The sequence below is a fragment of the Rhinolophus ferrumequinum genome, chromosome 9, assembly GCF_004115265.2.
Source record: "Rhinolophus ferrumequinum isolate MPI-CBG mRhiFer1 chromosome 9, mRhiFer1_v1.p, whole genome shotgun sequence".
Lineage (NCBI taxonomy): Eukaryota > Metazoa > Chordata > Mammalia > Chiroptera > Rhinolophidae > Rhinolophus > Rhinolophus ferrumequinum.
In genome coordinates, this window is record NC_046292.1 from 7,497,935 (window position 1) to 7,510,275 (window position 12,341).

At 45.1% G+C, this 12,341-nt stretch overlaps 1 protein-coding gene across 1 annotated transcript in view; it reads right to left on the minus strand.

The window, feature by feature from the left end:
* The window catches only part of MTOR (mechanistic target of rapamycin kinase), a 115,811-nt gene that overhangs the window by 40,553 nt on the left and 62,917 nt on the right, over positions 1-12,341 (minus strand). Inside the window, exon 29 of the mRNA XM_033113471.1 lies at positions 819-894. Coding sequence (XP_032969362.1) covers positions 819-894 — 76 coding nt within the window. The remainder of the gene's footprint in view (positions 1-818; positions 895-12,341) is intronic.

The following is a 12,341-nucleotide window of genomic DNA, read 5'->3' on the forward strand; positions in this document are numbered from 1 at the left end:
CATGACGAATAAAAGGTTCCTTATCAAATATATGGACCCAGAACTTCTTGACCTTCCAGGAAGTCAATGCTAAGCTGATTAAGTTGATGCTTTATGTAGGCTAGGAAGTTACCAAAGCACCCTCCCAGGACCACAAAGAGTAATGGAAACATTTTAATATTGGTAGGGCAAAGATGGCAGGAGAGAAGAAGCTATGTAAGCACTAATGAAATGGAACAATCCCTCAATAGCAGGTATAAATTATAGTGTACTTTCTCTGGAGAACTGGCCATGGTTTCTTCTGAAGTATACGCTGAGTGTTAACTGTGGGCCAGTGGCAACGCTAGCTGCCACAGATGGCACAAAGACAACTCAGGTCAAGGTTACACACCTGGGCTCTGATGCCAGACTGCCCAAGTTCAAGTCCTGGTTCTGCCATTTATTCACTCGCTCAGCTCAGGCGAGGTTATCCTATTGGGACCATAGTCTCCTCATCTGTAAAATGGGATGACAGCAGTACCTACACATAGGGTTGTCGTGAAGACTGAATTAGATGAAGTATATAAAGCACTTAGCAAAGGGCTAGGCACATGCTAAGAGTATGATAAATACCAGCTATTACTGTTTGTTAACCTTTGTCTTCATGATCTGTGTTCAGTTTGCATATAGTCCATATAGCCATTTTCTCCTTCATCCTTAAGATGTAGGTAAGTCCGCAGCAGACTGTTACCAATTAGGAAAAAACCAGAAAAGGAAAGTAACTTTCTCAATGTCATGGCGGAGTGCCTCCGTAGCCAGCTTGCTACCTCTTGCTTTTCTAAAAGGAGTAAGTCACTTACCAGCTCTCCGAAGTGTTTCATGGCATATTCTAACACCCCGGCAGCTGCCTCCGGCTGCTGTAGCTTGTTATTAATGCTGGGAAAACAAAAGGAAGAGGTGGTTACACTTAACACACTGGCATGTGGGAGGTGTGGAGTCACTGTGGGCAGGCGGCTGGCCAGCACGTTGGGGACAGCGTCTTGCAGATGTAGAGAGCGCATCAATGCTCTGTTACCCCCAGAAAGCTCAGCCGGGAGGATTTCTTCTGAGGAATGATTTTATCTTGCTCCGATACTCCTAATTTTGAGGGGCAACATTCGGCAGACAGGAAGCCCTGGCTGCTCTGGGGCCTTCCTCCAACCAGCACAAACTGGTTTCCTCTCCAGATATTGTAAGTCAGGCAGCACACGTCTGATTTTTAAAAGCTAGAAACCCTGGATCCAAAACTGTCCCTGTCGTAGAGCACAACCAGATGAGGTACCTTTGAACTTTTAACTCGTACTTCCTCTCACCAGTGGCCTTCAGTAATAAGAATGACCAAAATAAATAAAAATCGCTGGGCTGTGGTGGCCGTGAGGCGGGGTCACCCATGTCAATGACAGCGAACCCCAGGGATTGCGGCTGTGTAACCATCTCGATGGCTCCTGACAGAGCTCATGTCCTTGAACTTCAGATGCCTCCTTAGTCCCTCTTCAAGGACCACCCCTACCTCTGCAGCAGGCTGTGAAGGGACCACATCCTGTGCCGCCTGCCTGGTCTCTGGCAGAGAGATGCTTTTCACTAACACTGCACTACTTTGCTGATGTCATCTGCGGGCAGTATGTGGCCAGTTGGGACTGGAGGACGATAATAGTTTGGAGCAACGAGCAGTCCTGCTGGAAGGCCTGGTGCCTGGAGTCAGTTAAGCAGAGCTGCCAAGAGGCCTGAAGTAGGAGAGCCCCGGGGCTCAGACCCTGTTCCAATAGGAACCTATGTAAGCCGGTAAACAGCAGTTACCACGACACTAAACCAAAGCAGGAGTTATGGAAGGAGGCTAGAGGGAGGGAGCAGGCCTGAGAAAGTCAAAGGATCACAATGACTGTATCTGCTCATGGGGAGGGAGCAAAACGGGACAGACCCACTTGGGAGTCTAGACTGCTTTAACGAGCAAGAATCCAGTTTATTGCTCTGAGTACAAACTGTCTACTTGACAAGCATCAATTTTTAAGGGGTTTTGGGAAATTCCAGGATTGGGGTTCAATGTGGTAATATGGCAAGAGATTGCTGTTATAAATATTATTTTTAAAAATTTGAGTTCCACCACATTTCTTCCAATAAAACCAAGAGGGAACTGCCCAGAAATCTGATGAACTAGAAAAGTTAACATTTGTGAAAGTCATAATCTAGTGCCTCATATTTACAAAGCACATTTCCAATAATCTTTCCAATCTATCACTCCCTTGACCTCACGCATCCCTAAGAGTGTGGAAAGGGAAAGGGTCTTAGTCCTGTTTTACTCCTGGTGAGACGAAGGCCCCTAAGGGCAGTCATTTTCCCCAAGGCCCACAGTGAATGGGGACAGTCCCCATATGACTTGAAGCAATCTTATGTCTCTTCTTCCTTAAGGGAAGGTGGGAGGTGAAGCAGCTTTGGATTTGGAGTCAGAAGAATTGGGTTTACATTTCTGGAGGCCCAATTTTGCCTTATAAGTTGGGTGACCACAAGCAAGTCACTGTTTAGAGTTTCAAATTTCTCGTCTATAAAGTAGGGCTAACACTACTTCCTTCACAGGGTTCTTCAGGGAATTAAACAATGGACATGAAATTGCTAAGCAGGTCCTTGTAAGTGTTTCCTCCTTCATCTGTTTTTGCCCAAGAATAGAAGGTGCTAGAAACATAGTCCTAAGTAAAGCAGTGGGCTAGAACGTTCTCCCTGTTTTCTGCTGCAGGATTCGGAAATGTTTTTAATTTCCACGCAAAGCCGTAATATCATGGTTTCCTTTAGGAAGCCCGACAGAGTTCTTCTACGGTGAGAATGAAAAGCCAAGTCCAAAGGTATTCACTGCGGGCTCACTGTGAAACAGGCCCCCATTTCTCCTGACCCCAAAGTCAGGCGCTCAATTCTGTTGCTCATTCACAAGGTGCTGGGAGAATTGTACTGATAATTAATATTACTGGGTATGGGTTTGTGATGCTCTAGTTCCTTGAAAAACAGATTTTAAAAGCACGAGAAGGCAGGAGAAAAGAAAGCCAGGATATCGGGGGTGCCAAAAACATGTATACACAGGACCTGTATTCATCTTTTGTAATTGGTATACATTGAGTACTACAATTTTAACACAGTTTTTCCCTTTCTTAAAATGTATATACATTTTTTTGGGCAGCCTCTGTATATTATTAACAAACACATAATATATCATATATAAACATACATATGTTCGATATACTGTTTTTAGTCCTAACGTGGACTATTAGGATGGCCATGGTAGGAATAGAAACTGTTCTAATGAGGAAGGTACGGCGTTCTTTGCCTGAGCCAAGAGAAGTTAACTGGAGAATGAGACATCACAATCTAGGAGATCTAATCACTAGCTTCCAATTTTGTGTTCTGGAACATATTCTGTTTTCAAGAACAAATGATAAACATTACCAAAGCTTGCCTCTCTAAGGATAAAGCAACACAAAAACAACAAAAAAGCAAAAGTCTCTTCCCCCCCACTCCACCCCCTCCGTCCCCCGTTAGGCATAAAAAATGAGAGTTTTACAACAAACAGATCAAAATCAGGAAGTAGTGACTGGGGACCTCAGAGTAGAAATAAATTTCACCTTAATGTTGCTGTGGCTTTGATATACCCCCTCTAAGGCCAGACCCACACAGCTTTGCGAATTAAAGAAAACTCATCACATGCTCCAACTTCTTTAAGAGCAAGTCCAAATAAGTCACCTGATACTTCTTAGGCATACTCCTTCCCACGTGAACGTGCACCAAGGCAGTGGAGGATGCACACAGAGCCCGGTGGGAAGGAAACACAGGGGCTGGGTTCAGTGGGGGGGCTACTGACTAGGCCTTTGGCAACTGCATGAAAATTGGGGCTGTACCCTGAGATTCATGGTAAGTTCTTGGCCAACAGTAAAAACAATCACTGAAAAATCCTGTGACTACAAGGACTACAACCCACGGCTGAAAAATGAGTGGGGTCAGTCTGAGACAGGGTCCTTTTCAAATATTACGTTCTTGGTCTCATTTGAGGACCCCGAAGGAAAGGTGGAGATTGTACACAGCCAGTTTCGACTGTTCAAAGAGCAGAGATTTTCAGTTAACCAGCGGCTATCACCCTGATTAGTCTTTCCTCCTCCCTACTTCTACTTGCTTTTCCTATAGAACGTGCCCCCTGAGCTACATTTCTCTCCTCTTGCCTTCCGTGGAGTCTCCTAGGCATGCCTACAAGGCTGCTGGAGAATGCAACTGCAGATGGGGAGGTTTTGGAAAGGTCAAGTAAACAAAATTCCTGGTGCTCAAGAGAGCCTGTCATCTTGTTTGGGACCTTGACTTTTTTTCTCCTTCCTCCACGACTTCTGGCACTTGATCATGGGAGGCAATATATTATAACCACCACAAAAAGACACCTAAATTTATTGAGGGCTCACTGTGCTAAACGCTTATGTGTGTGATCTCAACCCTATGAAGCAGACACTATTATTTATATTGCCATTTTAACATGAAGAAACTGTGGCCCAGTAGGTCACAGGCTATTGGATGTCATCCTTTCCCTTAAAAATTGTACCATTTAAAAGGACTTTAAATAATAACTAAGAACTTACTGCAAGCTCTGCAATGGGAGGGACAGTGCCTTAGTTTTCTACTCTGGGCATCAGGAGGCACCCAGTAAATACCGTGTTTCCCTGAAAATAAGACCTAGCCGGACCATCAGCTCTAATGCGTCTTTTGGACCAAAAATCAATATAAGACCCGGTCTTATTTTACTATAAGTAAAAAGTTTACTATTTTACTAAAGTTTTTACTTGCAGTAAAATAAGACCGGGTCTTATATAATTTATAATATAATTAATATAATACCGGGTCTTATATTAATTTTTGCTCCAAAAGACGCATTAGAGCTGATTGTCCGGCTAGGTCTTATTTTCGGGGAAACAGGGTACTTGTAAAATGAATGAATGAAAGCACTGGATGGGATGTTCCGATTGGCTAACTCTCTCTCTATAATTGGTCACGCAGGAGAAAGGAGCCCTACTGCACTTCATTTTAACTTCCTCACTGATATGGGGCTAACACTCCCCTCTGACCCCTAAGCTCCCATCCCCCGTTTTTCACTTCCTTTCAGAAGCTACAAATATGCCTTAAAGCCTCCCAACACAACCGTCCTCCATGCCGCCACAGCGCACTTTTGCCACAGCGCACTTTTTCCAAGGCAGCTTGTTCAAGGTTGCCCGGCCTACAGACAGAGCCCAGATTGCAAAGTGTGGAATAAATAAGCTCTATGGAAACTCAGTAGTTCCTAGCTACGTAGTCTCCTGCCTACTTGGGTGACACAAGCCTGTCCTTTGAAATATTCCCTTTTTAAACTCAGATGTGGTTTTTAGAAGACTGGAGGGAGAGACTCTATGATGTTTGGCTCATGTGAAAAAAAATCACCTTTGCTCAAAAGCCCCCTTAATGAGGAACTCTCGTTTTATGGGGCAGCTGGGAGTTTTCGACAGCCTGTTCTATAACTGCTCCCTTGTGTGCCCCTCAGTCTTTCCCTATTAATGCTGGAGGCTTATAAAGGGCAAACTGTTCAAAGAGCCAGTCAGACAGCAGAGGAGTGCTGATGACACAAACCAGACCCCACTGACGTTGGTCCGGTTTAAAAGATCTGACAACAAACAAGTTCAGCGAGACGGAGGCCTGGGCAGCAACGTGCCCCAGCAACAGTATGCCGAAATGACAGGGGCCCATCTCCTGTGGACACATTGAGGCCAGAAGGAAAAGAGGGCTATGTGGAGAGACCTTTCTCAGCGAGTGGATACTGATTCCCACTGTGTCTTGATGTGGCAAGAGGATGCATTCTACTCCAAAGTCCAGTGAGAACACCCAGATGAGATCTTAGGTAGTTATGAATCCACAGAGGAAAGGGGAACTGCCGAGCCACTTAATAAAAGCCCAAGCCCACACGTGAACCCAGTATTAGAAAGACAACGAGAGATGGACAGACAGGAGAACACAGTGAATTAGGATATCAAGAGAGGAAGAAGCAATTAAACAGACATATTTGCTTCATTCACTCCCTACCTCAAGGTTTAATGTTTAGTATTTTTTTATTTTTATTTTTATTTTTTGAAGGAGGGCACAGCTCACAGTGGCCCAGGCGGGGATTGAACCAGCAGCCAAGGTGTTAGTAGCAACGCGCTCTAACCAACTAAGCTAACCGGCTGCCCCTCAAGGTTTAATTTTAATGTTGAAGACCCTGAAACTAAGAAAATTCTTGGCAAGTGAGGGAAACACTTTCTAGGGGTTGAATAGAATTAAGAAATATAGGTAAGAAACTGCCTCAATGCGTTCTATATCAAACAGACTCTACCAACCATCTTTTCTCCCTGCTTTCTAAAAATCTGTTTCCAGAAGTAGGACAAGTGTGTAAGCGGAGTACGGACTCTGAGCTGAGGGGGCTTCTCAGGGCCTTGGCAGGCTCCCCGTCACGGGCGGTGGCTGAGAAGCTAGTGCTGGGAGCAGGGGCTGTATGTCTCTCTGACTTTCCCTTTCCAGCTTGTCCTCAGTGCTCTTCAAGGGCAGGTGGTGACGAGTTTCACTGAGGATGAAATTGACAGAAAGGGTCGGTCATTAACTGCTCAAGGTCCTAATGCTGACCCAAAGCAAAGCTATAAGAGAGGGTCTCTGGCTTGGATCCAAATGCCATTCCTACCACCTGAAGAACTCTTGTTTCCTGAAGGGTTTTCTAAGTCATTGCTTCACAGGGTTTTGCACTGATGTCCAATCCAAAGTAATTTGGCCTGATAATTCCTTCTTGTATGGCTCATTTGGTTACCGGCCTCATCTTTTAGCCTTGGCACCTTGGTGACCTTCAGCTGTTAAGAGTCAGCTGATGCAGGATGATTCAACACAAAGCCCGAGCCGTCGGAAAGTCAGTCAGATGGGGAGCATCTGTCACATCTGGGGGACTAGTTACTTAGGCTTTCCTAGTGCTCCCGTCAGGAATTTACGAGAACGTTACGCACTTGCTTCCCAAATGGCTCTGGGCCTTCTTTCTCCTGTCTATTTCTAGTGCAGACCACAGTCTGTGTTTTATTTGGTTCTCTGTCAAGTAAGGATTCTTTGAATTCCCCTGGTGCTAGGCTGGTGACACATGCACCACAGCTGATAGGGGACCTCGGCAGGTCTGACTCAGGAGCTGGACTTTGCTTCGGGTCCTGACCACTGACGAGCAGTCTTTTTATTTCTTACAGAGTGGTAACTGCTTCAGATCATTCCATCACTTCTCCCAGCACCAACACTCAGCTCTGGGCCCGACGTATAATTAAAAACAAAACAGCTTGATTCCCATACAGTCAGGAAGATTTGGGTGGCTGGGTCCCGATGACTCTGGGAGCAGCAGAACGGACTGGGGAACTCAAAGATGTGATAGTCTCTTTTTGAATGGGGTCATTTACAAGCAAAAGGACAGCAATGGTGACAGAGGCCATGTGAGGACACCTGAAACGTGACATGGAAAAAGGCTGTGAGGGGCAATCTAAACGCAGGCAGTAGGGAAAGCAAAGGGAAACTGGCAGTGGCCTCAGAGTTACCCACTTAAAACCAGAGTCAGGTGATGAAAATAGCACCCTTGGGTCAGGCAAGGTCAAAGTTTTCTTTTTTGCTTTAGGAACTTAGGAAAAGTAACTTTACTTCTTTTGCACATATTAAGAAAGAGAAGGCTGGCCTCGTTAGAAGGTTTCAAAGCTAGGGGGTTTGATGTCCTTGGAGCTCTCAGGAACCTCAGGTACCAAGATAAAAAAGATTTGGTGCAAGAGAGGTAGCCCACCTTGGAAAATCAAAATGGGTTCCTGACATCTCAGTCAATAGTGGCCTAAAGGAAAAAAGCTCTTACTTTGTCTTCACCCCTTCCTTTGTCTAGTCACAGTTTAAATGGTGTGTCTGTCACAATATCTAGAGGATATGCTAAATCTGCATGTGAGAAAGTGAGGGCCCTTAAGAATAAAGATAGAATGCTAACAGCTGTGTAGATTAGGGAAAGGGGAGACAAAAATTTTTTTATCTTTTCAAGACTGGTGGGGGGAGGTACATCATTATTTTTTAAGAAAAATTGGGGGGAGGGAAGTTCACTACAATGTAGTCACCTTTCCAAAATATTATTTTTACCAATGCACAGTCTGTTTAATAACTACTGGGATTGCCAAAAAAATGTATAGAAGTGGACCTTTGGTCAACATTGCTCAAGCAGTAGTTTGCCATCATCAGAAGTGTCTGAAAGCTGATGGTAACCACTTTGAGCACCTCTTGTCATTGCAGAAGTCAAACATGACTTGTATTCATCTTCTGTTATCTGTATACATTGAGTATTACAATTTTAATAACAGTTTTCCTTTCTTAAAATGTGTATACATGTTTTTGGTACCCTCTGTATATATTTTATACATCGTGGCAATCAGAGCGTTCATATAATTGTGTATTCTGCTTTTTCATGTAATGTAAGAATTCTATGCTTTATCCAGAGCCTTCGTAATTACTTTTCACAGCTGCATAATTTCATCCTGCTGATAGGTCCCATGTATAGAACCAGTCTCGTGGGCACACCCCTTTGGCTGGTTGGGAGCAGCACTTGTTAGATAACCAAGCCGGCAGGAGAGCTGCTTAGGAGCTCAGTTCAACACCACGCTCATTAAGTGGTCTGTCCTGTGGAAGTCTGCAAGGTCGCCTGTGGGATTCAGTGTGTATCCCCTGAGGATGAACGCACTGCAGGAAGTCAGGCCAGCTGGCCCATTTTACACATCACCTCCAGGCACCTCCTGGCTGGATGCGGGGCCTGGGTGCCCTAGCACAACCCAGCGTAAGGCAGTGAGGGGCCGCACAGCCCCGAAGTGTGAAAGCACACGATTTGTGCTGGCTGGGTTTCCAACCCAGGGGCCTGTCAGAGGCGTGTTGTAAAAATGATGAATGGCTGTCACATTTCCAAGGCTCTGGCTGATTTAGGGAGCTATTGGCAGGCTCATCACTCCCAGCATGTCAGCCAGTTAATTACTTCCAACTTTATCTTTCTTGTCAACACTTCGTGACAAATTGGCCATTATCTTTTTATTCTACAACAATGAGCACTGCTCTTTTTCTGGTGATGCCTGGAGGTTTTTTCCCTTTCCGCTTCTTCATATCCAGAGTGAAATGAAGAGCTCTGAGAGAGATGATTAGAAAGAAGCTGTCAGGAAAAAGAACGAAAGAGGGAGGGAGGGAAGGCTGACAGATGGAATCCAAAGCTATTCAACCACCTTGACTCAAAGCAGAGGTGATATTTTCGGTAAAATCCTGATTTCTTGGCTTCTGAATGTGCAAGAGCTCTGACTCAGTCTATTATGTGGATGAAGTTGGAAACAAAAATTAAATGAGCTGGCATCGAGTGACATGGCAGCTTCGAATTCTCCACACTTAACTGTATAAGCAGATGTGAGCTGGCCTTTCACTCTGTTAAGGAGTTTAGGTCACATTGTAGAAATACCGATGTCCATTCTGGGATCAGGGAAAAGAAACAAATGTGCCTACCTTTTGGTAAGGAAAAGCTGACAGAAGAGGGCCATGACACACTAAAACCGGATTCCCAAGAGTCAGAGCCAATGAAGTGTCCAAAAGAAATTGTAGAGACCAATGGTGTCACCACTGACACAGTTCACTGTCGCTGGGACAGACTGTCAGAGGTGGCCATGGGACAGAACCCAGCACCAACTGTGTTTCGTCAGTTCTAAGAGGCACACTTTTTTGACACTTTGACAGCTCTGAAATCACGATACAGGGTACCATTCACGGTTTCAGAGCACTGGGACGTGACAGTCTGAGTGCTAGCAGTTTGTCTTCCCCCCACGGCGGTATATAAAAATTAGCAGCAGCTTCTCTAACTCACCATGAGCGGTCCCATTCCACCTCCAGGCGTTCCTGAGGACGAGCTCGATGCAGGGGAGGGCAGACGTTTACTGCTGAACTACAATAAGCTGCTCCCTTTGGAATGGTCTGGGCTACAATGAAAGACCTTTTGTCCCTTGGTCAGCTTGAGGAGAAACCCCGGGACTCTTCCCTTTGTACAGTTCCTCCAGCTTTCTGCACTGAAGAGCAGCTCCTGTGGGGTTTGTAAGATGCTCTATAAAGACAAGCTACTGTACAGTGAACCTGTAGGAAGTCCTCTGAACAGCCAGAAATAAATTCACGCTCTGCTGGTGACGGGTGGGAGACCTGACCTCTTGAGTCTGCACGGCTGGATGTAAAAGGGCATGAAAGAAAAAGATGGGGCCAGAAAGAAAGATACAAATCTGTGCTTGTGCTCTGGCCGCCCAGGGGTTTCCTCCATCTGCCCCCTTGGCTGCTTGGCCATTTTCCCCAAGGGGTACGGATTCCTAGATGCATACGGGCACTTTTGAAGTCGGCATGAGCCCAGAGGTTTGGAATGTGTTTTTACAGAGAAGTGAGAAGCTTTGAGCAAATCCTTACCCCTGTGGATGGAGTGTTTTTCCTTCCAGCAGAGGTGCGGGGGAAAAAACAAGACTGTGTACCTTTTCTGGAAGCCAGGAAACAACTGTAAAAACAGGACTCATACTTCCAAGCAACACAATAGTGACACCTTGGGAACATGTGTTTAGAATTAAGACACAGAGTGGGTTTTGTTCATCCATCTAGCCCCCCGCCTGCAGACTGTAAAGCCCCGTCACCCTTGCCATTAATTGGTTGCTCAGGCACACGGGCTCAAATTCTCCAACATTCTTAAAGAATTACAGGCCCACTTTCCCGTTAGTGCTGCCTGAGTCAGGGCGGCAGAGGTGCAGCCCAGAGGGAAGCTCTGCAGGCCCCGTGCGGCTGGGTGCGGATTTTGTCATCTCCTCACCTCCTCCCAACCCCGGGGTCCTGTCTCTGGTTAAGAGTGATTTTCTATAATTACAATGTAATGGGCATTTGATTCCCACAAGATTTGTTAGGTTCTTAGATAAATTATTGGGAATACAGCTACCTAGAGGTAAGGCTGTTTTTATGGGAACCTGTAACAAGGAATTAAAGAAAAAGATGGGCCCAGAAAGAAAGATACAAATGTTACTTTCTTTGTTCTGCCTTCAACACAGGCAGCTGTGAGTGGCCCCTCGGGCTGTGATGGTTCACTGACAGGCCCAAACAGTTGCAGTTATCAGACATGTCATTTACAGAGGCCTCCGGAAGAAACAGGAGTGGGACAAAACCCTACCCATTGCTCTGAGGGCCTCTCGCTGCCTTTCACAAAAGTAAAGAAAGACGGGGGAGACACAAATCCATGGTTTCCAGGGATTACACTATAAGGATGCTACCTTAAGTTACTGATTAAAAAAAGAACTTTGAACCAAATGATCTCAACTCTTGTAGTTCTCACTTCCTTTGATTCTTTAACCTATGGAAGAAAAATGGACTTAAAGCAGGAGAGAATGAAATGCCCTACAATGAAGAGTTTACATGATAAAATACTGGCAATGACCATGGAAAGAGACTCTAAGTGTCCTTAACAGATGTTTATTTAGGGGAAGAGAACCTTCTGTTGGGAATTCATTCTTTCATCTGACAAGTTCCAATTAAGTATTTCTTTTGTCTTCAGCTTTGTGGTAAGTGCTAGATGCTAGGACTTCTCCAGTAAATAAGACAGACCAGAGCCAAGGTCTTTGCTTTCAGAGCCTACAGGTCAGTGAAGTAGACAGATAAGAAACAAACCACCTGAAACAAATGCTGTCGGAGGTAAATACCATGAAGAAATCAAGAGTGCTCAGGTAGAGGTGAGCACAGGAGAGTTTCTTTAGACGGGTGGGCGGGAAGGCTTTTCTGACGAGCAGATAATCACTCCCCTAAATACTACCACTTAATATTTGCTGGACACTGACTATGGGTCAGACACGAAGTGTTTTACGGGCATTATCTATTTTTAAGGAAACTTCCTAGTGCAAGTACCACACACACATATATAGGGAAGTATATATACACAGTGTATGGCTTCAGAAAGTATCACAAAGTAAAGATACCCTCATAACTCCCACCCAGACAGAGAAACAGAACATGGCACCCTGCGAGCATCCCAGAAGCGCCCAAGCCTTCTCCCAATCACGGCTCCCTTCCTCATCCCTAGAAGTAACAAGTCTCTGACTTCTGACACAATTGGTTAGTCCTGCCAGGTTTTGAACTTCATACCAACCCTCAACATTATGTTTGTGACGTACACACATGTAGTGGCATGCCATGGTAGTTTTTTCTTTCTACTGCTGAATACTATTGTCACTGTCTGAATATACCACAATCTCTCTGTTTTACTGTTGATGGACATTTAGGTTGTTCTCGGTACTTGC